Source organism: Tetrao urogallus, assembly GCF_951394365.1.
Source record: "Tetrao urogallus genome assembly, chromosome: 15".
Classification (NCBI taxonomy): Eukaryota; Metazoa; Chordata; class Aves; order Galliformes; family Phasianidae; genus Tetrao; species Tetrao urogallus.
In genome coordinates this window covers 2,003,082-2,015,689 of record NC_136828.1, presented here as the reverse complement: position 1 = coordinate 2,015,689, position 12,608 = coordinate 2,003,082, and the positions used below count along the sequence as shown (strand labels likewise).

At 55.4% G+C, this 12,608-nt stretch overlaps 1 protein-coding gene across 1 annotated transcript in view; it reads left to right on the top strand.

Annotated features, from left to right (window-relative positions):
* Positions 1–9,791, top strand: part of RAB11FIP3 (RAB11 family interacting protein 3) — a gene marked incomplete at both ends in the record, with an annotated part of 42,627 nt that extends 32,836 nt beyond the window's left edge. Inside the window, 9 exons of the mRNA XM_079542981.1 lie at positions 1,104–1,139; positions 3,489–3,582; positions 4,342–4,445; positions 5,407–5,547; positions 6,617–6,698; positions 7,570–7,707; positions 8,288–8,443; positions 8,824–8,964; positions 9,678–9,791. Coding sequence (XP_079399107.1) covers positions 1,104–1,139; positions 3,489–3,582; positions 4,342–4,445; positions 5,407–5,547; positions 6,617–6,698; positions 7,570–7,707; positions 8,288–8,443; positions 8,824–8,964; positions 9,678–9,791 — 1,006 coding nt within the window. The remainder of the gene's footprint in view (positions 1–1,103; positions 1,140–3,488; positions 3,583–4,341; positions 4,446–5,406; positions 5,548–6,616; positions 6,699–7,569; positions 7,708–8,287; positions 8,444–8,823; positions 8,965–9,677) is intronic.
* Positions 9,792–12,608: the final 2,817 nt, after the last annotated feature.

The following is a 12,608-nucleotide window of genomic DNA, read 5'->3' as shown; positions in this document are numbered from 1 at the left end:
TTCCTCCTCTCCCCAGCATGGGCTGTACATGGGCTGGCACCCTGCAGCTGTCGGCGCACACGGGATGACCCCTTCCCTGCCAGCTCCTCCTGCTCCTTGCTAATGGGGCTCAGAGGATGCACCTCTGACACAGCCACAGGTAGCCCTGACAGCAGGCTGCCATCGATCCTTGTTTCCCACGAGCTGTATTTTTTATGTGTCTTTGACAGAAAATCACCCAGCCTTATTTTTAATTCCTCCTTCGAAGAACTCATGTCACTGCTGCAGCTCCAGGCAGAACTGAGCTCCCAGCTGACTTTTATTGTTGTTCTTTGAGCTGAGCTAAGCACTGGGGAATGCAGCCCAGCTGAGCTGTTGGCCATCACCCATGCAGTGCTGAGTTGCCACCAGCATTGTGTCCTGGTGGCACCAATTGGACGGCAGCATTGGTTTGGGTGCACGTGTGAGCCCTGCTCCTTTTGCCAGCTTGCAGCTGCAGCCAAGGGAACATCTGGCCAGGAGTTGGTGCTGGAAGAGGCAGCAGGGATGTGGCTGCTTGTGCTGTCACGGTGCTCCGTTGCACCACAGATGGGGGAATTGTGCACAGCACCATGCACAGCACCAGCAACCCATCGGTGAGCCAAGCAAGGAGGAGGGCTTGGCCCCGTCCTTGGTGTCATAGGGCCCGTGCTTAAAATCCATGATCAACAGCTCCTGCAGTCCTGGTAGCAGTTCTTTGGTGATCCAGAGCCAAATACAGCTCAGCAAGAGTAATAGCAAGCAGTGCAAAGCACACAAATGGATGGAGATGTGGGGGTGCGTGGCACAGCCGGGCAGGGACCTGGAGGGACACGGGGTGCTGGAGCTCTGCAGTGCTGGCAGAGCCCCACTGAGCTCACTGCTATTCTTAGCCCCTTCCTTGGGGATCAGCTTTCAGGGCTGGGACAGGCCGTGTTTGATCGGGTTCGTTATCCCAGCAGTGCTAATTGTGAGGGTCGTGGGGCTGCGTGGCCGTGCATGTTGCAGGGGCGAAGGACGTGCCCCGAGTGCCTGCAGTTTCCTGTTTCCCTCGCCGTCCACTGTCAGCTCTCCTAACTCTTTCCTGTTATTTGTTGCTTTTGCAGTCCGAATAAAAGACTCTCCAGCAAGAAGGTGGCAAGGTAAGCTTGTGCTTGGGTTATTGCTGCTGTGGGAAGGGTGTCCGCGCTGGCTGTCGGCATGAGTTTACAACGTCTTCTTTTCTTGGGGAAAAATGGGTCTCATTCCGATCTGTTTTCCATTAGCCCTTCTTCTGATCTGGAGATTGCTCCCTTGTGCCGGCAGCTGGAGGTGGCTGCCAGCCCGATTTCTCCCAGGACAGAAGCAGGGGAGGCTTTTCCCTGTTGCTCAGGGCAGCCCTTGGGTCTTGGCCTCATGGGTGCAGCTGGGATGGGTCAGGTCAGGGGGAGCTCTGGGGTCAGCTGCAGGTAACCTTTCTGTTATTCTGCTTTTTCTGCCCTGTGGCACTGTCCTAAGGCTTGCTCTTGTGCCAGCTGCCCTTGCCTGGTGGGTGTTTTTATCCCAGATTGCACAGGAAAGGCAGCACTTTGCTCTGGGGTCTGTCCTGTCTCCATGCACCCCTCTCCCCATCCGGCCGTGTCCCGCTTTTATTCACAACTTATCTCTTCTCTGTTCTGCCCTGCTTGGGAAAACGCTGCCCTCCGAGGTCTCTGCCTTCCCCTTCACCCCTTTCCAAGCAGGGGCTGGGCACTCAGAGGACGGGGCAGCTTGTTAGGATGGGGCCCAAAGTCACCACGCTCCCTCTGGAAGCACAGACCTCACCATCCCCGTGCTCCAGCGCACAGTGTGCAGCAATCCGAGCATTCAGGAGCTGCCCTAAACCTCATCATCTCGCCCTGCCCTTCCCAATTTTTCCTGTGGTCAGCAAGTCTGTCCTCCTGGAAAGGAAGCGAGGCTTTGATATTGAATTTCCTCCTTCCACTCATCTCACTTCGGAGACCTTTGTTAAAAACACGGGCAGGAAAGAAGGCAGAAGGGAGCAGGCTGTCCCATGCTTCCTGTGTCAGGTTCACCTTCTGTCCCCTGCCTGGCAGAGCAGAGGGCAGGATTGGAATTAACCCCATGGGGGCAGAGGTGCCTCCTCCCCAGGGAACAGCCGTGCATGTTAACCACAGAGAAGAGCCAGCTCCTTCAGATCAGCCAAAAGAGCACTTTTTGTTGCAGGTCCTGTAATTATAACGTAATATTTGCTTTTGGGAAGTGAGTTTTATTTTGGTCAGAGTTCTTTCCCTGACTTTTGTTACCCATGTTCTGCTTGTGCCAAGAAATCTCTGCTGCTCGGGCCCTGTTGAGCTTGGCATGATTTAAATGACAAATGTGCCCAAGACTTCAGAATCTAAATATGTGCTCAGGGCGAGGAGGCAAAACAAGCCTGGTACTCAGCTGTGGTCTCTTCAGTAAATGCCAGCCACGCTTCATGAATATTTGCATGAGCATATTGTGTAGCAGGGTGAGTTTCAGAGCCTAGATGACATAATCACTGGATAATTTAGGTTTGAAGAGACCTCTTGCTGTCCTCCTCCTTTGCTGGTTTCAAAGCCTGGTCAGCCTGCCTGCTGCACAGTGGGGCTGCTTGGGTCACAGAGGGGCAGCAGAGATCCACGGGATGGGGATGGTAGGGCTGGGAAACACCCACTGCCCTTTTTGGGGAAGGAAGGTGACTGCCCAAACCATGGGCACACGTCACTTAACCTGAGCTGACCCTGCTGCTGGCAGACCCTGTGTGTGCTGCTCCACGCAGGAGGAGCCAGCCATGGTGTGAGGCCTGCGGGTGCCACGCTGCAGGCTCTGACCCCACATTGCACTGGGAACAGCAGTGCTTTGCTCCAGGCAGCATCCTGGGTCTGCAGGGCTGTGCTGTGACAACCAATAGTGCTGCTTGTGCCATGCAGCAGTGGAGCTAATTGCAGCGGTGGCACAATTAGCACCAATCAGAGCTGGGCAGTGCCCTCAGATGGATGCAGAGCTGTGGCCAGCGATGTCGCAAGGCCTGGCTAATGATTAGCTGCTCTCAGCTGTAGCACAGCTAAGATAGGTGTTTCCCAACAAGCTCAGGGTTCTATTTCTCCTCCCATCCACTGCCCCCAGTAGTTAACTTTATTGGTGGCAAGAGCAGAGTACTCTGTCCTTTGGTGGATGACACATGTTCTTAAAGAGAGAAAGTGTGGAGCAGGGGCTCTTATCTCCTATTCCAAAGAGCGAGAGCAGCTGATGGCAGTGTGAAGTCCCTGCAGCATGTGTCCACGTCTGCACTCCGCTGCTGGGGCTCTGGTAAGAGACTGCCTGATGAGGAGCAGTGCTCTGCCAGCACCAGGGAAGGAGGTGGCAGCTGGGAAGGAGGGAAAGGGACCGTATGGTGTGGGTGTCGTCAGCTGAAGTCTCCCTGTCTGGGCTATGATGGCCCTGATGGTCGCCCTGCTGTGGGTGGGGATGGCTTTGCTGTGTTACAGACAGCTGCACCAGACCAGCACACTGTCTGGAGGAGCAATGGAGGAGTCGTACAGGGACACGTTGGAGTGCACAGAAGAGGACATCACAGACAAGGTAGGAGCAGGGCTGTGTGTGCCACAGTGGTGGCACGCAGGGCTTTGGGATGGCTGGGCTGAAGCTCCTCTTGCTGCATTGCCCCTAATCCTGCATTGAATGAAGGAGACATAACCTGAGAGCCTTCTGTCCCCATGCAAAGAAGCCTGGCCTTGGTGACAGCATCTTCCACTGGTGGCTTTGTGCTGGTCCTCATGGGATGGTAGGGCAAGGAGGACCAGAAGGCTGTTGTTGGAACACCTCTGGTTAAGAGTAGCGAGGGGAAGGATGGAAAGTGAAAGATGAGTGAACTCTGCCTTGCGTAAATGTTTGCTGCAGTGATGAAACTTTCAAAATGGCTTTTTTTAGTTCTGCAGTCAGGAGCTGAAAGCTGTGTGGAGCAGCATGGGAAAGGGAAACGTGCATGTGGCTGTTTGCAGTTTCATTTGCCTGCTTCCCCAGCACAGCAGCACAGTGGTTCAGGCTCTGTTGACGTGCTGCTGGCTGCTTTGTTTGTGCATGGGTGTGAATGAGACTCAGCCGGGGTCCTTTGCTCTGGGCATTGCTGTAGCATCTTGTTATGAAGAAGGGAAGCAGGGAGGCGTTTGGCCCCATGTTTCTACTTGGGACACGTGGGAAACCAAGGTAGAATCTGAGCAAAAGCCTGGCTGCGGTGGCAGCTGTCCCCTTTTGGGTGGCTCCTGCTTTGAGGGGGGGTTGGGAGTGATGCACTGCCTGTTGCTGGGGGTCTGTGCTGAGCTGTGCCTCTCCCCCACCCAGGTGGTCTTTCTGGAGAAGCGGGTGACGGAGCTGGAGAAGGACACGGCTGCCAATGGTGAGCAGCACAGCCGCCTCAAACAGGAGAACCTGCAGCTCGTGCACAGGTAAAAGAGCTGGCCAGGCTCTCCTTGGGATCGTAGGGTTCCATGGGTGCTTTTCAGGCTCGTGGGCACATCCCCAGGATTTGCTCCCTGCAAATATTCTGCTCAGATGCATGCAAATCCGGAGCTCTGTGGGTCTTTCCTCGTGTGCCCACCTCTCTGTGCAGCCCCAGGGGTTGGATCAGGGGGGCTGCAGGTTGGTGTTTCCTGGAAAGCTGTTCAGGGAGAGGGGCTTTGCTCAGATGGGTGTGCAGCAGGGTCTGTGCCTGCTCTGCCCCATCGCAGCCCCACTGATTTCAGCCCCCGCTGCAGCACAGCCCTGTGGATCCCACGGTAGCTGATGGCTGCCCTCCTTGAGCTGGCAGGCTCCTCTCTTCCAGCAGCATATTTACACCCGCAGATAAACCCTCCAGGATTTATCTATAGGGCTGTAAGGCTGTTAAGTAACAGCTGTGTCATGGAACCAAGCAATTCAGACAAAGGTTTCTCTAAGCCCTGATAAACTCTGCAGCAGAGGGGAATGTTTTCACTTTAGCAGCTTGGCCCAGAAGTGTCAGCCAGCTTTTAATCAAGCCTTGTACTTGCTGCTGGTTGAAGAATAGCTTTATCTGGCAAAAGCCTGTCTGAGCAAAGTGGCTGCTTGAGGGACAGCCCACAGGCTCCCAGCAAAGCACATCCTGAGCAGCTTCCCCAGAGCAGGGCTCTGATTGAGGTGGCACAGCTCAGGCAGTGCCAGCACTGAGACCCACAGGTGTGCCATAAAGTGATTGCTGTGCTCTCACCCTCTTCCCCTCTCACTGGTTAACCTCCTTAATAGGGGTTTGGATGCACCGTGGAGAGGTAGAAAAATGGGCAGGGATACCACACAGTTTTATTTTATTTGGGGATTTTGTGGGCTGTCTTGCTTTCTTGCTGCATCTGATGGAAGAAGTGAAGCTCTCTGACATCTCTCTCCTCTCCACAGAGCGAATGCTCTGGAGGAACAGCTGAAGGAGCAGGAGCTGAGGGCTGACCAAACACTCCTGGAGGAGATCAAGAAGCAGAGGGAGATGCTGAGCAAAATGGAGAGGGAGAAGAGCATCGAGATCGAGAACCTGCAGGCCAGGTGGGGCCAGGCAGGTCGAGTGGTGGCAGGGTTCCTGGGCACGTGGGCAGGATTACCTCAAATCAGTACAGGCCCTGAGGTTTGGCTGCTTCTCCTTCCTTCCCTTCATCCCAAAATCAGGCCCCTCCACCAGCGTGGCCTCAGACTGTTCGGATTTCCCCGATAAGGTTTCAGTTTAGCTCCTGCTCCCCATCCACAGCTCTGCCCTGCAGCGTGTGAGTGCAGGTGGTGGTTGTTAGCACTTGTTTGCATGAAAGATCCGTGGAAGTCCGTTTGATGCTCAGATGTGACTCAGCTCTTGGAAGCAGGCAGGTGTCTGATCCTGCTCCCAAAAGCTGCCATGGCTGTTGAGCAGATGCAGGCTGGGAGGGAAGGCGAGGGCTCAGCCCACGACGCAGGAGGGTTGGCAGGGGTGTGCCGTGGCTGCAGGCTGCTCAGAGGCACAGAGGGGGTACTGAGGCAGAGTTCGACCCCATCTCGAGAAGGAAGAGCTGTCAGACTGGTGCTGGCTGGGCAGGGAGCTCTGTGCAGCCTCTTAGCTCCCCAAGGAAAGAGTAGCGTGGGAGGTGGCCTCATTTATTGGACAGGTTTGTTATTCAGGGGGATGTTTTTACCACCTTTCCAGAATGCATGTTGCTCTCGTCCAGCCCTTGCAGTAAATGAAGCCCAAATGCACTTCATTTGGTTGGTTGGTTGATTTTTTTCAATCGTGTGTGTGGTGGGACAGTTAGCACAGCAGATAGTTGTTGCTTTACCTGGAGGACTCAAAGGTGAAGCTCTGCTTCCTGCTGTCTGATGCTGAGGTTTGTCCATGAGCACAAATGAGCATTCAGTTGAAAAAAGTAACATCTGATCTGGTTGTGGAGGGCATGGGCCTGGAGAAAGGACCTGCCCAAGTTGTGCAGGTTTCCCTTTTTTCCCTTGGGAATGGGGATGGTACAAGTCTCAGGGTTTGGCGTGAAAAGATAAATCACTGCTGGCTTTCCTCCAGCAGGTCCTGGTTCAGTATTGCTGGTGATGCTTCAGCCCAGTCTGCTGCACCTTCTGACAAGTCTCCTTATTTTTGCAGGCTGCAGCAGCTGGATGATGAGAACAGTGAGCTGAGGTCTTGTGTCCCTTGTTTAAGAGCCAACATCGAGAGGCTTGAGGAGGTGAGAAGGCATGTATGTGTGTGTGTGTGTGTGTGTGTGCCAGAGCTTCTGCCTTCCCCACAGCTCAGGGCGGGCCCAGCAGCACTGACACCACAGCCTGACCTCAGGGCAGTGCTTTGCAAGCAGGTTCACAGTGCCTGGCTGCAAACCTGGTGTTAGAAATGCAATGAGCCTGAGCTGGCAGCCAGCAGCTGGAGCAGCGGGTGGCCTGGCTGCGGGAAGGGACTCGTGCCCTCTGCTGGAGGCAAGTCCACAGCCCTGCGGCTGCAGCAGGAAGGGTTGAGGTCTGCTTCGTGCCCAGGCACACAGCTGTCACTGAGATCCACGTGTGGAGTCTTCAGAATGCTGTGTTCTCTCACAGACCCTCTCCCCGTGCCGGGGTTGGGAGGCTGCAGCCTGGCAGGGCCGGATGGGAGCATTGCCAGTGATGAACTTGCAGGTCTCACTTCTGGCACAGAGGTTGCATTGTGGCTCTGTTGGAGCTTGTGGCGGATGTAAGATTAAAACTGATGTGAAACCAAAGCTCTGCCCAGCTGGAGGCCCTCCAGCATGGCACCCATTCGCAGCCTCTGAGCCCACAGAGCACTGCCCGCTGTGGCCAAGGCAGCATAATCTTCATGCCCTGAGGCCTTGTAAGCACTGGATGGAGAGAACTGCTGTGTCCTGGTGGCATTTGGGGCTTTTGGAAAGCCAAAGGCTTCCTCGCAGGCAGAGCCAAGCCAGGAGCCTGGGCACGGGGTGGGTTGGTCATAGGAAAACAGGGAAATGCCTGGCATGGGGCTGTTGGCACCAGCAGGTGACAAACTTCACCCAGCACCTCCAGGATGGGTGGCAGTGAGCCCTGTGACCACTGCATTGCGTGTGCTTGCAGGAGAAGCAGAAGCTGCTGGACGAGATTGAGGACCTCACTGTGCAGCTCACAGAGGAGCAGGAGAACAAGAGGAAGATGGGGGACAAGCTGAGCCACGAGAGGCACCAGTTTCAGAAGGAAAAGGAGTCGACACAGGAGGTGAGGAGTTTGGCTGCCCACTGCAGCCCTGCCTTGCCAAAACTTGGCAGCTTTGCATCTCTAGTTTCAACAGCATCTTTAAAGCCAATTTTAAGAGCCTTTGGTCATGTCTGGGTGGAGAGAGGTAGTACAGCAGCTTAGCTGTATAACATCTGTCACTTTTGCCTGTGTTAAAATTCAACCAAGTGCATCTGCCTGCACCTGGAAACCCATTAGGACTGTGCCACCCTCTCGCATCAAAGGAGCTGTGGCAGCAGCACGTGGAACCAGCAGGTGCTTGCAAAGAGAGCAGGTTGGGGGAGAGCTCTCAGCTGTCTTCATGTCTGGGGGCCAAAAACATGGGACCCCTGCCACCTCTTCCAAGTAATTCCATATGGAGGCTCAAGCAGTGCCTGCCATCATGGCACGAATGGAGTTTGGGGTTTCAGAGTGGAAATTGCTGTTGTTTTGGCATAATGTGGGGATTCACAGCATGTCCCATTGCAGCAGGAGGGAGCTGGTCCCAGCCAGGAGGCCACCCGTGTGTCCCACGGGCTGCAACCAGTGCCAGCACTCAGCTGTCCTCTTCCTTTTGCTGCAGCTCATTGAGGACCTCAGGAAGCAGCTCGAGCACTTGCAGCTTTTCAAACTGGAATGTGAGCAACGGCGAGGCCGGAGCAGCAGCATGGGGCTGCAGGAGTACAACAGCAGGACACGAGAGACAGAGCTGGAGCAGGAGATCAAGCAGCTTAAGCAGGTAGGTGAGGCTGGGAAGGGAGAGGAAACATTCTGCAATAAGGGATGCTGTTTCCCCTTTTGCCTGGCTCCTTGGTTGGTGGGGTTCTCCCTCCCAGGAGCTGCTCATGCATGGAGCATCCTGCTGCTTCTTGCTCCCCTGTGCAGGGACAGGAGAGCTCAGATTCTTCCTCTGAAGGGCATTGTGTGTATGTAGGACCCATGCATGCTGTGTCCCCTAGACTTGTCCCACATTTCCAGAGGCTCTCCAGACACAGTCAGGAGAACGTGTGCTGTTCCCAGTGCCCTGCAAAGCCCCTGCCTTTCCCAGCTGTGCAGTGGGGTTGGATGGATGTGTTTGGGGGCACCAGGCAGCACCTGACGTGTGGTTGTTGTGAACAGGATAACAGGAGCCTGAAGGAGCAGAACGATGAGCTGAACGGGCAGATCATCAACCTGAGCATCCAGGGAGCCAAGAACCTCTTCTCAGCCTCCTTCTCTGAATCCCTGGCGGCAGAGATCAGCTCAGTCTCCAGAGATGAGGTGCGTGCACAGGGAGCTGCTTCTTTCTGACCGCGTCTCCCTGGGGTGCCTGGGGTTTTCCCTTCCCACCCAGCAAACAGGAGCCCATGTGGCCATGGCTGCAGTACAGTTCTCTCCAAAACCCCACCCAGGAGCTGTCATGAGACAACACAGTGATTTAAAGAGCGTTTGGGACTGGGCAGGAGAGGTATAGGTTGGATATTAGGAGGAAGTTTTCCACCCAGAGGGTGATGAGGCACTGGAACAGGCTGCCCAAGGAGGCTGTGGATGCCCCATCCCTGCAGGCATTCAAGGCCAGGCTGGATGTGGCTCTGGGCAGCCTGGGCTGCTGGTTGGTGACCTGCACACAGCAGGGGGTTGGAACTGGATGAGCGCTGTGCTCCTTTGCAACCCAGGCCATTGTAGGATTCTGTGATGATTCTACGACTTGCCCTAATTCATGGGAATAGGGGATTCTGCTGCCTTCCAATTTGTGGCACTGCTTTGCCTTCGCTTCCTGGGCTGGATCAGCAAACACAAGTGTGTGTGTGTGTGTGTCTGCAGCTGCATTAACAGCCCAGCAGCTGGGACAGCTGCCCTGGAGACCTCTAGTCCAGGGGTAGGGCTGAGCAGGGCTGCTGGCTGAGGGCATCTCCTCCCCGTGGAGTCATGGAACGATGCCCTCCTCCCATCCCCAGACAGCAGCGACCACTTCTCCCTTCTCTCCCTCGCAGCTCATGGAAGCAATTCAAAAGCAAGAGGAGATCAACTTCCGCCTGCAGGACTACATCGACAGGATCATCGTGGCCATCATGGAGACCAACCCCTCCATCCTGGAGGTGAAGTAAGGGCGGCCGAGAGCCGCGCGCTGCGCACTCTGCCATGGCTGTGGATTTGGTGCTCTGAGAGGAGGAAGAGGGACTCGCAACAGTCTTTGCTCTTGATGAAGGCCCAAGGAAACGTGGCGTCGGATCAGTGGGGAATCAGGCGGCGCAGCAGCAGGGCAGAGAGCCAGCAGTGATGCTCTGTTGTCTGACTCCGTTCTTTTGCAACCCTACCCGGCTTCGAGGGGCGAAAGGGAACCTGGAGGAGAAATGGAGGCAACGGGGCAACCGTGGGAAGGATTTGGGACGGCCCCGCACGGGTGTGAGGAGGGCATCCTCTGAACTGCAGGGGTCGGGATGGAGCTGGAACGTTTCCCCCCCCTCCCCAGCTGCCCTACCCAGCCTGGGTGTCTGCTTTGCCAAAGTGTCCGTGACACACTCACTCACCGGGGCAGATGTGGGAAAGAGGGAAACACGTCCTGGACTTGTAGAATTATGGTGATGATTATTATTTTTTAATTAACTTAATGCAAATGTCTTCATCCGGCTGGCGCAGTTAATCCTTGCCCTGCTGCTTTTGCTTGGGAACGGGTCGCGTGCACGGAGCGCGCTGGCTTCTCACTTGCTGGTGGCACGGAGAGGGGAGCAGCCATCCTTGGGACAGGGCGTGAGTGCAGTGTCACCCACCTCCTTATTTATTTTGCTGTCTGTGGCTCGCTGCCCTCAGCTCCCATGGCTCCAGGCTGGGATGTTGCTGCAGGGTCTGCGCAGCTCATGGCAGAGCCGTCCCCTCCATCCTGCTTGCAGGGATTGGGGCGGAGGTGGTGGTGTGAGGGCTGAGCTCTGTGTGCTGCCCCAGCATCCCAGCACGGAACGGGGCTCTGCTGGTGATGGCTGTGATCCCGGAGGGAGAAACCCGCTCCTCACCCTGTGCTGGGGATAGGGATGGGGTGGCTGCTCTGAGCTCTTAGCACACCCAGCATCGCCCATCCCTGTGCTGCCAGGGGCAGGAGGGCTCTGAACTCAGTGCCAGCTGGCTGGGAAGCACAGACCACGCTCACGGCGGGCAGCTCGTGGTGACCGCAGCGAGGTGCATCCGTGGGAGCAGCCACTCATCCCACTGCCCCAGGATCTCTCGCTGCACCAGGTCCACGGAGCAGCTGTTTCTCCTGCTAGCCAAGCTTCGGAAACATCAACGCAGCCCAAAAAACAGGGGAGCAGCAGCGACCCCCAAAATGCTTCCGAGCGCATCGCTGTGTCGTGGTTCAGCCAGGGGCTGTCCCTGCAGCTGAGCCCAGAGCCGCCGCCGTGTCCCCACAGCACGGCCATCTGACACAGCCCTGCACCCAGCCTGGGGATGGAGCCACGTCGTGTACATTTCCAGAGAAGCTTTGGGTGTAAATCAGTGTATACATGGAGAGGGAAATTTTTCTATCTTGTAGAGTAGGTATTTTTATAGAACGAAGGTTGATCATTTTTTTAATACTTTAAAAGAAGAGAGAAATGTATCTGTGTATAACACAAAAGCATATATATATATATATATGTATAAATATATAAATATTGGAGATCTGCCTTTCTCGACTTGGGGTCACCGATCCCCAGTTCCTACAATCGTCTTTTTTTCCTGTCGCTCACAAAGAGGTACTGTAACTGTAAATAAGCACCAGGAAAAGGTTTTAAGCAAACAAAGCACTGACTTGCACATTCACCATGCTTTAAAGCCCCTATGAAAAAAAGAAAAACAAAAACAAAAACAAAACCACACCGACCTGTCCTTCCTGAAAACCTTCCTCTCTCCCCACCGGTATGTGAAGGAAGTCCCAAAAGGGTGAAAGCAGTATTGTCTTAAATGATGTATTTGATTCTCGTCCCATTAAATGCTGTTACCATTCCTGTCCTCGGCTCTTCCTTGCTGTGACTTTGTGGGGTCTGTGGGGTGGGATGGGGGGGAGCACAAGGCACTGGGGATGGGCATAGAGACTTCCAGAGCCAGTTCTTGTCCCCGTGTCCTCCCTGCTGCCCTATGGGGATGTAAGTGAGGACATGGAGCTTCCCTCGCCTGCAGCCTGCTGGGTGCCGTGTGAGCTCCTCCAACCACTCTACTGACTTAGAAATCCCACTCTTGGGCGGAGAAATGCCCTAAAACCCTCTTGCTGAGCTGTGCGCATCTCTGTGCCTCCTCTGAGCCTCTGCAAACTGCCCCCAAAGGGCTCCAAAATCCCCTCTGCGTTGCTGCAAACCGCTCCATCCTGCTCCCAGCTGCTGCTCCAGAACCTCCCCAAGCATCCCTAAAGGGCCCCAACAGCTCTGCGGGGTGCCAGGATTATTTTCTCTTCTGAAAAAAAAAGTCCTTTAAAATCAGCTCGGCACTTTGGGGAGCCCCAAAACGCCCCGAGTGATTCCAACCCTGCGGATCCACTGAGCACCTGGGCTGCCCCAGGAACCTCCCCCCACATGGCCCCAAAAGCCAACAGCGCTCCAAGCAGCTCTCAAGCTCCTCCAAACTCTTCTGAAACTCCTTGAAGTGGCTGAAAACGCACCGAAAGAAATATCCTGCAGCAGCTCGAAAGCACTCCAAGCCTTCCTCTGAAGGGCCCTGCGAGGTCTCAAGTGCTCCCAAGCCCTCTGTGAGGCCCCAGAAATGCCTCCAGACCCTTCTGGGACCCCTCCTGCCAGGGATGCTGAATGCTATGGACCTTCTCCAGCGGCGCTGCAGAGATCTCTGCGTTCCGGTGCTCCCCGAATCCCCCTTGGGGTGGCTGTGGGGCCGTATCAGCAGCCCCCGGTGTTGGGTCCCAGCCCACCTCCGTGTCATTGGAGAGCCCCGAATGTCGTTCC